The 16,608-nt window shown below is 41.2% G+C and overlaps 1 protein-coding gene across 1 annotated transcript in view; it reads left to right on the forward strand.

The window, feature by feature from the left end:
* Positions 1–13,099, forward strand: part of MARCHF5 (membrane associated ring-CH-type finger 5) — a 29,800-nt gene extending 16,701 nt beyond the window's left edge. The window contains exons 4-6 of the mRNA XM_081953957.1: positions 7,633–7,816; positions 8,171–8,337; positions 11,118–13,099. Coding sequence (XP_081810083.1) covers positions 7,633–7,816; positions 8,171–8,337; positions 11,118–11,234 — 468 coding nt within the window. The 3' untranslated portion in view covers positions 11,235–13,099. The remainder of the gene's footprint in view (positions 1–7,632; positions 7,817–8,170; positions 8,338–11,117) is intronic.
* The last annotated feature ends 3,509 nt before the right edge of the window (positions 13,100–16,608 follow it).

Here is a 16,608-nt window from a genome sequence, read left to right on the forward strand (position 1 = left end):
TTGCTGAAGACGCCCTTGAGGGTGGGTAAGAAAGAGAATTCTAAGGCAGGATTGGAAAACCCAATTTACCATACCTAGATCCAGATTATGTTTCCTTCATCCTTGTGTGGGTTTTGCTCCTTTTGAGCTGCCTTACATTTGTCATTATGATTCTACGGGTAGTTTTCATTTTACATTTGGTCAACTAATGACCGTTCAAAATAACGATGGGCCTGAAGTTTTTTGGTCCATAAAACACTTTTGGACATCATAAACCATTATGCCACACTGTCTGCCCATAGTTACATGATTGCATTTTGCACACTTTGCAATTGGGTCATTACAACCAATTGCAACATCCCACAGACAAATGAATGCATTTTGCAACATTTTTTGCCAGCAAAAAACATGCATTCAGAATAATGGTTTCACACTTAAAACCACATAGTTTGCTTATCAGCCATAATGTTTTGCTTAATGACTGCTACAAAAAAATGATGTAAAATGGGGTCCGGTCATGTGAATGCCTCAACTTAAATGCAGTGATTTATGACTGGAAATCCAGTCCCATAAGACAACTATTACCTGTATTACTTCAGCAACTGGTAAAGATATTTGTGACAAAGGAAGTGGCAATTGCTCACTGATCTTGACTAATCTTTTAAAAAAGTTCACTTCTGGATATGAGACCACCTATAGAAATAAAAGTCTGCCATAAATAACATTTGAGAGCCATTCCATTGTTTGGCCCTCTAAAAAAAATCCGCAAAATAAGACAGTGTCAAACCTCTATATACTGTTGTTATGAAATGACCGTTGACTTACCTGAATGGTCGTTCTCTAGGAGCTGCAGGAGTGTCCAAACATGGGTTGACTTCAGCTTTCTGCCCAAGGACTGAGTTCAAAGATTGTGTAGCCACACCTCCTGCTCACCTCAGAGGCTCAGTTTAAAAAACGAAGGTATGAGACCCAAAGAGATGCTGTATGGAGAAAGTCTATGCCATAGAGGTGATAAGTCACGCACCCTCAGGCGACCCCAGGGCAGCGTTGGACACTCCTGCAGCGCCTAGGGAATGACCATTCAGGTAAACCATCGGTCATTCTCCTAGGTGCTGCTTGGAATGTCCAAGCATGGAACATACCCAAGCTATGTAGTCCCAGGGTGGGAAGAAGGAATGTCCTGGTTAGCAGGACCTGCAAGGACCCGCTGTAAGACCCTCCTTCCAAATGAAGCCTCTGCAGAGGCAAAGGAGTCCAGTCTGTAATTCCGAATGAACGGTGACGGCGAGGACCAGGTAACCGCCCTGCAGATCTCTTCAATAGGCTCTTGAGTAGTCTAAGCGGCCATAGTCACGGCGCTCCTCGTCGAGTGTGCTGTGATACGAAGAGGAACAGGTCTGGATTGTTGCTCGTAAGCCAGCTTAATGCAAGCGCGTAGCCAACGTCCTATGGTGGAAGATGATACGTTCCTGCCCATGGAGGTGGGCTGGAATGATATGAAGAACGATTCTGACTTGCGAAAAGAGGCTGTCCTCTTTTTGTATACCCGCACAGCGCGGTGAACATACAATTTGTGCCAGATGCGCTCCCTGGGATGGCTGGAGTGCGAGCAGAAGTCGGGGAAGATGACCTCTTGAGTTCTGTGGAATAAGCTGTTAATTTTTGGTAGAAATGCTGGATCCAATCGCAGAATGACTCTGTCCGAATGTATAATACAAAGGTCCTCCTTAACGGATAGCGCGGATAGCTCCGAAATTCTGTGCACTGAAGTGATGGCTACAAGAAAGGTGGTTTTGAACGACAAATGTCGTAGGCTAATAGAATGAATTGGTTCTAATGGCGGCGATGTTAAGGCCTGTAAGACAATCAATAAGTCCCAAGTTGGGTAACGGTGTACAGTCGGAGGGTGTAGGTTGGTAGCCCCCTTTAGGAAACTGCGGACCCTTGGGTGTCTGCTGAGCAGTTGAGAATTGTCTCTGGACAAGTTGGTGGCCAGGGCTGCTGTCTGTCTCCGAAGGGTGTTGTGGGCGAGGCCCTTGTCTAACCCCTCCTGTAGGAAGTCTAGGATTTGTGGGATCGTTGCTGCTGTGGCATCGATGTGATGGGACTGACACCAAGAGGAGAAGATAGTCCAAGTAGCATCACAGATCCGCACGGTGGAAGGTTGCCTGGACGCCTGGATGGTTTGAATGACCTTGTCAGAAAAGCTGTCTTGCCTCAGGAGGTCCCCCTCAAGTGCTAAACGGCTAACTGAAGCCATTGAGGGTCCGGGTGAGGTATGGCCCCCTGGCTGAGGGAGACCTGCTCCTGAGGTATGCGCCACTGCTTGGTCACTGACAGGCTGACAAGGTCGGCGAACCAGGACCTCCTTGGCCAGTGCGAGGCGACTAGTAGTACTTCGGTGCCCTCCAGTAAGATCTTCCTGATCACCTGAGGTATCAGTGGGAGGGGCGGGAACGCGTATAACAGTCTGGGAGGCCAGCGGCATGGAAAAGCATCCGTCCCTTCCGCGCCGGAGCATTGGAATCTTGAAAAGAACCGGGGGTGGTGAGTATTCTTGGGACTGGCAAACAGGCCTATTGTCGGAAGACTGAATCTCTGGGTCAGCTGGTAGAACAGAGATGGATGAAGTTACCATTCTGAGTTGCTGATGGTTGTTCTGCTCAGCCAGTCTGCTGTCAGGTTTCCTCCCCCGAGATGTGATCCGCTCTCAAGGACTTGAGGTGACACTCCGCCCATCGTCCTATGGCCTCCCCCTCCGACATCAGGGCCATTGATCGAGTTCCGCCCTGGTGATTGATGTAGGCCTTGGGGGGGATGTTGTCTGCCAGTATGAGGACATGGGAACCCTCGATGAAGTGACGGAAGTGGCGCAGGGCTAGTCTGGCGGCTCTGAGCTCCAGCCAGTTTATGTTGTGGGCGAGCTCTGCCCTGCGTCACGTGTGTCTGTAGGTAGGCGCCCCGGCCATACAAGGTGGCATCTGTTGTTATGACCAGGCGCTCTGGTTCATTGAAGAGGGACCCCCTTGTCAGCGCTGAAGATTGCCACCACCCGAGTGATCGGAGCACCTTTGGGGGACGCTGACCACCCTCTTGGAGTTGCTGGCCTTGCACCGCTGAATGGGAAGAAGGAACCACTGAATATCCCGTGCATGCAGCTACTACAGCGATGCATGAGATCAGCTTCCCCAGTAGCTGGGATAGAGTCACTAGAGGTGCTGACCTGGATCGCCTGATCTGACGCACAAGGGATGTGATGCTGTCCCTCCGCTCCTGTGTGAGGAACACCCTGCAAGTTCTGGAGTCAATCACAGTGCCCAGGTGTTGAATCCCGGAACTAGGCTCCAAGTGACTTTTCTCCAGATTGATGGAGAAACCGTGTTGCTATAGTGCGTGGATGGTGAAGTTGAGATCTCGACACACCCGCTCCCTGGACGATGACATCAACAAGATGTCGTCCAGATAACAGACAATTCTTACTGGACGAGATCTGAGATGTGCGGCGACAGCAGCCAGAAGTTTGGTGAACGTCCTGGGGGCCGATGATAGGCCGAAGGGAAGAGCCTTGTATTGATAATGCTGGTTTGCAAACTAGAACCTCAGAAACTTGCGATGCGCTGGATGAATGGGAACGTGCAGGTGCGCCTCCTTCAGATCGATTGATGTCAGGAAGTCGTCCTGCCTGATACAACCCAAGATGGTCTGGAGTGATTGCATCTTGAAGCGCTTGTACACTATATGGATGTTGAGTTTCTTGAGGTCCAGTATGGCGCTCTCCCCTCCCAAGGCTTCAGGGACTAGAAAGAGGATCGAGTAAAATATCTGCCCTCCTGACCCCGGGGCACCTGCTCTATGGCCGCTATGTCCAGTAGATGCCAGATCTCTGCCTGCATCAATTGTAGCTTGTGGGTGGATTTCGGGAGGGGGCAGCGAATGAAGGTCCACGGAGGAAAGGAAAGGAAGTCTAAGATAAGGCCATGACGGATCGTATTCAGTACCCAAGTGTCCGTCGTTGTCTCCTCCCACTGGGCAGCGTAGAGCTGTAGCCGGCCCCCAATGATGGGCAACCGGTGACGGTCACTTGGTTCTGCGAAAGGAGCGGTTGGAGAACACTCCTCGAAAGGTCCTGTGGTTACCCTGTTGCCTGGTTTTGTCCCTGAAGGATGTCCTATCCTGAGAGCGGTCCTGTGTTTGGGGATAGAATCTGGTAAATCCCCCAGATGTGGAGGGGGAGTCAGTGTTCCGAAAGGGCTGCCTATGAAAAAAGGAACGACCCTTGCAGTCCGGTTTCTTGGTGACTGCTGGTAAGATTTTGTGTTTGTCCTTGGACTCAATTGAGACTGAGTCCAAGGCCTCACCAAAAAGCTTACCACCCTTGAAAGGGGCTGAGGCCAACTTCCACATCACCTTCATGTCCGCCTGCCAGTGGCCGAGTCACAGCAGACAGCATGTGGTCACATTAGATGCCATAGCCCTAGAGGAAAATTTGGTGGCATTAAGGGAAGCGTCGGCCGAGTATTCGACCACTGCAATAATTTTGTTGACATCTTCTAGTGTCTCTGGCAGGGAGGTTGGCTAGCAGTTTGCGGAGCCAAAATAGAGCTGCCCTGCTGAAGTAGGAAGAGGAGGAGGAGGCCTTCATGGTCCACGCTGTGACCATGTGAGTCTTATGACAGGCCTTCTCCGCCTTCTTGTCTTCCGCTTTGAGTCCCTCCAGTAGGTCGGCTGGAAGGACCGAGTTCGAGGTTAGCGTCACTATGGGGTCATCTACTCGAGGAAGCTTCAGGAGATCTTCCATGCTGCTCTCCATAGAGTAGAGCTTTTAATCCATCCCACTGGGATTAGCCATCGACCCAGACTGGACCCATTGTCGCTGGATAACATCCTGGAACAGCTGTAGTGCCGGAACCAGCTCCTGAAGGGGGGGTCTCCTTAAAGAGACCTGCGCCTGGATCCCCTGATCCAACCGTTTCCTTGCTACCCTGTTGAGTGGCAGTCTTGTCGGATTGGGCGGGGAGTCCCTTTTCAATGGACGAAGCACTAGCCTTGGTCAGAATGCCTTAAACATTGAAGGCTTGAATAAGCCAGACAAGGCAGGGGCGTCAGAGACCAGATTCTCATCCTCCGACAGATCAGGAGTGTCCTGTCCACCCTTCTCATCTTCAGAGACCTTGCTGAGAGCTGAGGAAGCAGGAGGGGAGGCTCCAGTGGATTGAGTGTGAGCTCCTGTGGCCTGCATTCTAGCTTTAGCCTTGTTCTGGAGGGGTAAGGTGAGACCCAGTTGTTGGATGCCATCTGCAATCCCCTGTGATATCGCCCGTGCAACCAACTCCTGCATCGCTTGGGATAACTCAGGAGTGGTCCCAGAAATAGGGCCAGAAGGGGGAGACTCCTCCCCCATTAGAGAGCAGGCCTCCTCCATGTCCACCTCTTCCAGGGAGGAATCAGGAAACCTGGGGGATGCCCTGGAAGGGTTGGGAGAAAAACCAAAGTCCTCTTTGTCCGCCAGAGATGGAGAGCCCTCCCATGGAATATCCACTATGGGCATATCTGCAGGAACCTGAGCTGGTGGTGGTTCCCTGACTTGAACAGTTTGCGCCTGGGCACTAACTGCCTTTTGAAATTGTCTCTCCAGGACCTTCTGTCTTCTCTCAGCCAACCTTTCTGCAGCCTTTGAGACCTTTCGGGCTTTGGGCTGTTTCCCCTTTGCAGGGCATCCTGCACTATCCCCTTTAGCAGCAGGGTTGGGCCTGCTGCGCTTGTTAGAGGTAGGTTCAGTTTGATCCCTGACTTCAGCCACACTCTTGCTGGCCATGGTACACTTCCAGCCCTATCACAGCTTGGTTGTAATTAGTCCCTGTATGTGATACAGCTTTGGATAATAGGCCCTTTAATTCAGTCCAAGTCCTGAGGAAATGGGGCTTGTCAGGGATCAATAACAGCGAGCAATTTTTTTGGCGTCAAAATTGGAAGTCCCAAGGCGCTGCAGATCTGCGCTGGAATAAGGCAGGGAATGGCCAGAGAAAAGCCAAACTCCCTGCAGCCGCTCTTAATAGTCTTCCTGGGGAGGGGGGGACCAGCCTCGAGCCCCAGAGTGAGATCCCAATATTAAGAAGCCCTCCCAGCGGCGATCCGCTGTGGAACCAGGCTGCGGCAATTCAAACGGCTTGAAAAATAAAGCACGCCACTTTTTTCCCTTCAAAATGGCCGCCGCAAGCTTTGGAGCGCACGAGGGAGCTGTCGGCAATCCAGAGGGCTCAGTAGAGCCTCCGGGGTTAAAAACACTCCTCTGACAGCTTTGGGGGATCCCTACCTACCTACCTGCCCCCAGAGCTCACCAGTGGCCGCTGACGAGTCTCCCGGTGGTGCCTCAACCACGGTGGTTGCGGAAGGCAGACGCCCTCCAAGCTGCCTGTTCCGCGCTTCAGAAGACTATAGGAAAGAAGTTTTCAATTGAAGGGAGAAAATAAGAAAACCTAACGCTTACTAATCTACACTCTAAACACAAAAATAAGAAAAGGGGCTACACTAAGCTGTTTGGAGAGTCCAACTTGCTGTCCAAGTAGTAGAGCTCCCCAACTGCGTCCTTTTAGGGTGACTGAGTTTCTTAAACTGAGCCTCTGAGGGGAGCAGGAGACATGGCTGCGCAATCTTTGAACTCAGTCCTTGGGCAGCAAGCTGAAGTTAACCCATGCTTGGACACTCCAAGCAGCGTCTAGGAGAACTATATGGATATGTTCATGTGTTATTAGGGGTCAAGCTTGACCCAGAGAGAATTTATATTACCATATATGAAGGCATTTGTAATTCAGATTTATCAAACATGAATGCATTTGTAATTACAATACATATTTCAAGCAAGGACAACCCAGCTTCTTCATATAGCTAATGTCATTAAAATATAACTAAAAAGATTCAGACTTAATGAGCATTTTTCCCATTTTAATGCCTTAAATAGTTATCTAGATTGATAAGATTCAGATACCAGGTTGGTTATATTCACAGAGCATACTTTGGTTGAGAAAGCTACTGCTGTTGGTTATATTGTTAATATCGTTGTGCTAAAAGGAAGTGAGAGGTTACTTTTGTTATGTTTGTTTGATGTATATTTTTGCCACTTTTAATTTGTTATTTCCCTTCTCTTTCCCTTTTATGTTAATTTGTATATTAATATTGGATGTTAAATCTAATAAAGATACAATTCCAAAAAAAAATTATGCTGCCAACACAGCTTATTAAGATCATGTTGCAATAGATTTTAAAACTAGATCTAAAGAAATACTTTACAAATAAAAAAATAGATAATTAGTCTTAAATGGTGCTAAATAAAATTTATCCACCTGTCAGTTTCCAATTTTCTTTCCCTTAGTCCTTTTACTGGCTGGGTAGAATGTCCCAGTATAATAGTATAGTATAATGCTATTTGTATTCCCTGGAAGTGATTTGGTATTTTCCAGCTCTTCTGTAATATTTTCTGAATAGATTTATTCAACTGAAACTATTCTTCTTGCATAATTGAAAAGATGGGCCAGATCGGGTTAATAACACACTTGATAAAAATTCTTTGAGTAATCCTTTATAAAACGATTATGTGTTAAAAAAATGAGGTGCTTGTAATAGTTAGGTAGTAATGTGTAGTTTTGTTTTGGTCAGGTTGTGGGTCATAAAGAGGGCCTTGATGTCATGGAGAGAGCAGATCCATTATTCCTGTTAATTGGACTTCCCACCATCCCAGTTATGCTTATATTGGGAAAGATGATCCGCTGGGAAGACTACGTGCTTAGATTGTGGCGAAAATACTCTAACAAACTGCAGATACTGAACAGCATATTTCCAGGTAATGCTACAAAATTTTAATATCTAGGCTGGGCTTGATTTCAGTGAGAGAGAATGAGAAAGAATGAAATGGTAGAGCAAATTTCTCTGTTGTTAAGGAATAACCTGTCTAGCACAGTTTTTGCTGCTTCTGATTGAATTCTATCTCAATTGACTATGTTGAAAAAAACCAAAATATAAATAATAAACTTTTGTATAGCATTATTAAAATTCATACTTTGTTTAATGGAATTTAGTGCAAAAATGTAGTGTAAAGAATTCTGAATATGAATAAAATTAAATTGAAAAGTTTGTTGCATAAAAATGTATAATGTATATATCCTAATATTTAGTTAGGAATGGTATTTTTCTTCAGGGATTGGATGTCCTGTTCCTCGTATTCCAGCTGAGGCTAACCCTTTAGCAGATCATGTCTCCGCTACTCGTATCCTATGTGGCGCTCTTGTCTTTCCCACAATCGCCACAATAGTGGGAAAATTGATGTTCAGCAGTGTTAATTCTAATCTTCAAAGAACAATTTTGGTAAGATGAAGTTTCCTTGTAGAAGTAAACCTGCAAGATTATAGAAACATTTCTAATCATTTGTCATCTCTTTACGTAATTGTTTTTATACCCCTTTTGCTAAATAACACTCTGTATAATAAATACCTAAATTCTCATTTTAAAACTGTAAAGAACTATATGTAAATATGGATGGTCAGAATGTTCAGTGAGCAAGAAGAGGCTGGCAGTTCCCTAATCCAGATGCAGGAGGTGGCTAGCAATATTTACATTCTTGGGCAGAAGTAGAAGACCTGGTTCACATCCTATTTGATTGTAACCTGTATAAGAGGATGAGAGACAGGTACCTTGGTCTCTATAGCAAATGAATGACCCATTGGTATCCTCATATCAAAACAACTTACCTTACGTGTGGCCAGAATCTGAAAATAACATTTAACACAGCACAGTACTTAAGCAAAATGGTTCGGTTGAGATCTGCATACGTGGGACTGATTGGGATAGATTGTAGGGATGACATCGAAATATAATTTTATCACATTTTATATCTTAAATTATTGTATTTTATTCTAATTTCATTTTAGACTGTATTTATTCTAATTTCATTTTAGACTGTATTTTATTCCAAATTCATTTTAAATTGTATTTTATTCCAAATTCATTTTCAATCATATTTTGTCCAATTCCATTTTAAATTGATTTTATAAAATGTAAGTAATAATTTGTTTGTGGAACTCTGCCCTTTGATATGGCCTAGGGACTAATCAATCAATCAATAAATAAATAGAGTACATTCTTGGACAATGGCAGATGAACACAAGTGGTTCTTAAGTGGTTTTGATAATGGCTTTTGTGTTGCAATTTTATTTTTGAAAGAATTTTACTTGGATGTTATTGGCAGCAGTTATGTACTTGTAAACTGTAGGGTAAATAAAGATGGGGTAGACATTTTGTAAATAAACAAGATGGGGGGTGTGTGTAAAAATAGGTATCCAGGTTTCCAAAGCCACCCTATTTAACTTGCTGAGATTATTGGATAGGAACCCTAGCTCCTGGTACTGGATAATGGTTACCCAACAATGGTGGTTCCAGGTATATGGACAATTACTGAGAATTCTGGAGTTGAGGTCCACTCACCTTCAATTTGTCAAACTGAACTAGATGCAGTTCCTTATCCCTAATTCATTGTTTTGACTAAACAATAGATAGGAAAGTCAGTTTACATAGAGTTGTTCCTGTGCTTCTGTGCTGCTTGTTATCAGTTAAATTACAGTATTCAAAAGTTATTCTTTTATATAATTGCTTTTTCATCAGTTAACTAAACCAAGGCTGAATACAGGCTAGCTAACTATGGATATCAAAGTTACATGAATTACTGCAATTAGAAATATGACATCCAAATATTATTATGTAACGTAATTAAAATTTTATTACTGCTACTGGAAGATAAAGGGGAGTTTTAAATGCAAATATATGTTATAAGAGAATTGGAAATAAAATATGTTACTGAAAAACATGGCATATGAGCAAATGGACATTTCACCCCATCTATTCAATGAAGCCTTGGTCCATCAGTTAGAGAATGTATGAGAAAGACATTTGGGCAACACATATAGAATTCTCATTAAAGTACAGACTGATAAATTAAGAACACAGTTTTCTTATTTAGTTTCCAGGATTCTGTAATCTAATCCCTTCCTGGCATTAAATCTTATTAATAAGACTGAATCTTGCTTCGTGGTGCTGTTAGCAGCTTGACACACATGGAATTTGATGATATGGAGAAATGCAGCACTTGCTACTGAGAAACGGGGAAGATAGCTGCTGAAGAATTTTGTCAAAACCCAAAAGGTGGGATTAAGAGAGTATAAAATGAATAGCATCACTTATGAGGCAGCAAAGGAAAGAAAAAGCTGTCTCTTTTGACGGGCAAGCAGTAACAGAGCTTTTGGAATATAAAATCAGAGATTAGTGGGGAAATAAGGCCCTGGACAGCTTAGAAGTGCAGGAAGATTGGACTGAATCCAAGATTAGGCAAAAAGCCAATGTTCAGATTTAAGGTTGAATATTGAAGTGTTCTGAAAACAAATCTGGGAGCAGAGTATTACAAAAAGATCAAAATGGAGGAGATGATATTTGATAGAGATGAAGATATTCAGTAAACTGATGAGGTGACAATGACTTTTTTTTTGCAACACTGTTCTGGATTAAGCATTTTTAGTTTTGCTAAAAGTTGGAAATGAAACTTCAAAGAATACAAATGTAAATACATTCCATTATGCTCTTGATCAGCAAAATAAGTGGTAACCTTTGGATGAGAGAGACATGAAATAAAGTTGAAAGAAGTGATTTTGAGGGGATACTGAACTTCCAAGCAGGGAGATCATGTAAGAAATTGACAAATGTGAAGTGAGAAAATGAGATGGGGGCAATCATACAAGTGAAGTTGCTACCCAGAATTATAGCATAATATTACCCAGGGATTGAGAAATTAGAATCCAAATCTGATTCCTCAAGGTCATTTGAACTTGCGGGGGGGGGGGGGGGGATTACACCTCCCTCCCATTGAATGAATTAAGAAAACCCTTCTAAAATAATGTGTAAAATCAGCATGAATTTTTTTTATAAGAGAAACATTTCAGAATAACATGATAGGGAATGGCGTGTCCCCAGTATTTATATAAAACTGCTTTAATTAACCTAACTTCAATGCATATTACAACTGTGTATAAAAAGCCACATTAAAAAAAAGATTGAATTTCTCTGGTAGGCCTTGAATAATTGTTCCCTTTTATTTTTAGGGTGGAATTGCTTTTGTTGCTATAAAAGGAGCTTTCAAAGTCTACTTCAAACAGCAGCAATATTTGCGACAAGCTCATCGGAAAATTTTAAACTACCCTGAGCAAGAAGGTGCATAAATTACTACAGTACCCCTGTCAGACTCCTACAATCTCATTTCCTATATTCTGCAACAATTCTATTAGTTAGCTACAGGAGCCGAGATTGGATGAGATGCTGCTGCATTTTGTATCTCTCCCCTTTCCACATAGACTAATAAAAGACTATATAATGTCAAGGTGAATTCTACTTACTTGTTAAGCTTAAGAATGTAATTTGTTTTCATTAATGTATTTTTCTTTGTGGCAGGAGACATCTGAATCCATTTCTTGTGGGGATATGTTGCCTTTTGGGGGTTTTCTGAAACAGCCAAACACTTAGGAAGTCAATAAATGATGTGCAGACTGTTTTGAAATATCTTTTGTATGCTCATTGCAGTAAATTCATCACTCTTTGCTAGTCAACAATTACCTGTCGAAATAGCCGACATTTCTAGAATATTAAAAACTGAACATGCCTGTTCTTAATAAGCACTTGGAATATTAATGTAAGATTTTTTTATTTAAAAGTTTCATCTGATGGTTTAGTCCTTGCATTGTAAGTTGTACTACATACAATTGAGTCGCATTTGCCTGGTGTGAAATGAAAACAGTGAATCACAATCTGCTTGTAACCAAGTTGCAATATTGGAGTTATTGTTTTGTACCAATGTACTATGGAATCCCAGTCAAATGATGGATATTATTAGTTCAAGATAAATATAAAAGTAAGATTCAAAACCAGGACTGATAACATGCAGGTATATGTAGAAGTATTCTGCCTATACTTCCAAAAGTATTCAGGAAATTATAAACATAATACAAATTGTATGTACTATTAGGGCTTTTTAAAATAGAAATTGTTTTCATATTTTACTCCTATGACATCTGGCACTTTACTGGTTTTGTTTTGAGAATGCATTTTCTAAGTGTTTTTGATTTTGATGGAATCTCCCAGCAAATACTTGGAGTAGTGGTACTAATTCTACATACGCACACAAGGAAGCCCTTTTCTAGTAAACAAAATTGGTTTCTTAGAACATAAAGAGTTGAGATTTAGGAATGGTACTTGAGCAATCTTTTTCTCAACAAAAGAAATAAGCATATCAATGTGAAGTCATATTTATCTATGTAATCAATTCCAATTCCTGGGATTACTGGTGGCATTTGTGTCGGCAGCATTAGAGAACTAGAGCTAGATTCAACAGGGTAATATTCACTGTAAATGGTAGAAACCTATTCTTTTTAAGAATTGGTAAATAATTCTTCATCAGAAATTAAACACACAAAATGGGCTTCATGTTCGTTTGCAATAATGTATGCTAACAAAGTACGATTTTTCTGAAGTGAATATTATTTTAACTATAGAAATGTACTATTTTAAAATGTATAAAATGTATATTATGACCAACTAGTATTCCAGTATTAAAGTATGTGAAGAAATATAAAGTGTAGAATACTAGTTGTATCTTCTAACTATTGAGAAGAAATACAAGGTTAATTCAGTTGGACTCTGGAATTATACACACAGAGAGTGAGAGAGCTGTATTTGCAAACTGCTAGATTTCTTCAAGAATTTTCAGTGCTATAAATACTTCGTAAAATTATCTTGAGGAAAAGTCTTGTGAGTGTTATTTCTGGTATAGGCACTAGCCCTTTGTTACCTGCTGGATTTTTTAAAACAGATAACACATAGTCTCATAATGTCACCTGGTGCAGTGTGTGGATTTGAAATTTATTCTGTGATTAAACTCCAGAAACTATTCTGTATCTTCTGATTCAAATGTACTGTGAATAATGTGGAATTATTTTTAATTCAGTAGCAAAACCATTATTAAGTTGTGCTGTTTAATGTTTCTGTTGTGATCACATATTGAATTAGATTGAATAAATTTTTTTACATTTAATTGGAGGGCATTAAATATTTTAACAACAAAAATAGAACCTTGACGGCCATAGTTACCTCTGCTAATAAATAATCTACAGCAGGTTCTCTCAGAACTATTTTGCTATTCACTTTATTTTTATGACACAATGTTCAGACACTTGAGATGCAAATATTCAGAATTATTTTGAATATCTTGCCTTTTATTGTTCAGTACAGATCAGGGGTGAAATTCAGCAGGTTCTGACAGGTTCTGGAGAACTGGTAGTGGAAATTTTGAGTAGTTCGGAGAATTGGCAAATACCACCACTGGCTGACCCCAGAATGGGGTGAGAATGGGGATTTTGCAGTATTCTTCCCCTGCCATGCCCACCAAGCCACACCCACAGAACCGATAGTAAAAAAAAATTACATTTCACCACTGGTACAGATCCTGGGAAGAGGTTACTATTTTACTTAATTTTGATATGAGTTTTCCATTGTTCTCTTCCCCATTTTTTAGCTTAATAATGCATGTCTAAAGAGAGCAAGCCTTCCATGTTCTGCTTCAGCATGCCATAAACCCAGCAATTGCTTGGAGCTGACCTATTTACTTGAATGGAGGAACCAGCTTTTTTCATACATGAAGGTGAGGAAAATACGGTTCGGTATAATCTTCCACCAAGTGGAATTGGCCAATAACAAATTGCTGAGTTGCTAAGAATTAGATCTTGCTTATTTGCTATAAGTATTATTGGGTAATTCAGTTACATGAAGAAAGCATTATGATTTTTTTTAAATTGAGGATAACATACTGACACACTTGATTTTTTGAAAAAAAATGCTTTTGCCAGTTTTATCTAAATACAAATAACTACAGTATTTGTATTTGTATTTAATTTTGAGGTTTTCACTGCTTACGTGTATCCAGCTTTTACACAGATAGGTGGGGCACAACATATCAGTGATGAAATGAAACAATTAGTTTAACTTACATTTGTTTAACTGAAGTTTCCCTGAAAATTCCATAATGAACAATGAAAACAATACAATGCAATTTTGGGAAAGATGGATTTATTGTAACAATGTAACTAAAAGGTTCTTCGCACCCCTGGATTCTGTCTGCACCTCCCCAAGGGAAGTACACCTTAGTTCTGAAACCCCTAATTTATCTAATGCAATTTTATGTGCACCTTTGCCTTACTTGCTTTGATGTTATCTCTTATAAGAGGGATATTGTAAGCTTTCCAGTGTACTCTAAATGGTAGGTTTGTGACTGGAATAATTAGAAAATGTTAATCACCAAGTAACAAATTAAATAAATTTATAGTGAAAGCAAAACATGAACACTGGAACATGCTTTGTATGCGTCATCTGACGTTGCCTGCTGTTGTAGTTAAGTCAACACTAGTTTTAATTAAGCTCCTCTGTAAATAATTGAGAGCAGTTATGCACATTCATCCTGACTGCATTATGAAGGGACTATGCACTGTCAAGGCAACATTATTGTAAAGTAATAATCATTTTGATAGAACAGCAGGAAGGCATTAGCAAAACAATTTTTACGAGCGGTCTACGCCTTGCTGCATCAAAATGTTTAGATTGCTGTTTTTAATGTGTCAGTTAATTAAAGGCTTCTTAGAGAGTAGAAGCACCTAAATAGATGCCTTCTGCTGGTGCTTTTGTTCAGTAAGCCTTTGGAAGGCATTGCCTTAATTTCTGTCATCATAGCACGGAGCAGGGAGAGGCCTAGTGATGCACAGGATATTAAATGTGTTCCTAGACACCTACCTTGACATCTTTGGATTCCCTCCTACACTAGTTTCAATATTGTTTTAGATTCTTAATTAAAACCAATAACTGGGCAACAGGCACATCAACAGGGCAAACTCAGTTGCTGACATCTTAATTTCTAGACAGCCACCGACATATCCCCCAATATAATTTTTTAAAATAATGGTGGAAGAGGCCACCTTGTTTTGAAGCGTCATGACTGAAAGAAAACAACAAACGAGAAGTTGGATACTGGTTTTCCTGAAGGTGGTGAAAGAATCTCACCTGCTTACCATCTGCTTAATGTGTATTTGGGGCTGGGCCTGCCTGTACATTCAGCATTTTTATGAGAACTCTAAATATGATATGGGTGTTTCCCCACAAACTACCAAATATTCCATTTTGGGACAAGCAATATCCAAACTGCAAATGGCAAAACAAATTATAGACAGGAAGGAAAGGGAGAAAAAATCGTGGTTAAATAAATCCAGATTCTTCTATCCTTTGTGATTTGACCTTCATTCTTCTGTATTATCAAATTATATCCAGCTACATCTTTTGTATTGATTATTTCTCCATTGTCTACATTTATTCAGCACCCATTAATCTTGATTCCTCTTATTGTTTGACATGCACACCTTTAGTTACATTCTACATTACATGTGTTGCAAATATTACATGAGAATCCTCAAGGGGAAAACAACTCAAGAAGCTTGGGAAATTTTGAAAAATGAGATTACAAAACCTCACTCTAGCACAATACCAATGAAGAAGAAAAATAACAGCTCCCAAAAGAAACCAGTATGGCTGCATAAAGAACTCTCCGACAAATTGGAAGACAAAAAAGTTAAGTATAAAAAGTGGAAAGGGCAGATTATCAGCAAATAGCCCGAGCCTGTAAAGATGAAGTAAGGAAAGCTAAGGCTCACAATGAAGAAAGGCTTGCCACAAAAGTAAAAAATAACAAAAAAATTTCTTCCAACATATTAAAAACAAGAAAAAGGTTAAGGAAACAATTGGTCCACTGCTGGAAGAAAGTGGCAAGAAGGTGACAACAGGGAGAAAGCAGAATTATTTAACTCATTTTTTGCATCTGTCTTTACACAAAGGGATAAAACAGTCCAACCTATCAAAAACAGCACCACAAAAATCAGATTAGGAACACAAGTTGAAATAGGGAAGAAAATGGTAAGTGAGCACCTGTCTACCCTAGACGAGTACAAATCACCAGGACCGGATGGATTACACCCCAGGGTTCTGAAGGAACTGGCAGATGAGATCTCAGAACCACTGAACTATATCTTTCAAAGATCCTGGAGAACTGCCAGAGGACTGGAAAAGGGCTGATGTGGTTCCCATCTTCAAAAAAGGGAAAAAAATAGATCCAGGAAACTATAGATCTATCAGCCTGACCTCAATACCAGGAAAGATTCTGGAAAGATAATCAAGCAATAAATTAGCAAACACTTAGAAGTAAACAAAGTAATAGCCAAAAGCCAACATGTGTTCGTCAAAAACAGATCATGCCAGACTAATCTTATTGCATTCTTTGACAAAGTGACAAAATTAGTGGACCAGAGGAATGCCGTCGATATAGTTTACTTGGACTTCAGTAAGGCATTTGATAAGGTAGACCATAACCTACTACTAGATAAAGTAGAAGAATGTAGGTTAGACAGCATCACCACCAGATGGATTCATAACTGGCTGACCAACCACACTCAACGTGTAGTCCTCAATGGAACTGCATCTACATGGAGGGAAGTATGCAGTGGAGTA

The sequence above is a fragment of the Natrix helvetica genome, assembly GCF_964273705.1.
Source record: "Natrix helvetica genome assembly, chromosome: 5".
Lineage (NCBI taxonomy): Eukaryota > Metazoa > Chordata > Lepidosauria > Squamata > Natricidae > Natrix > Natrix helvetica.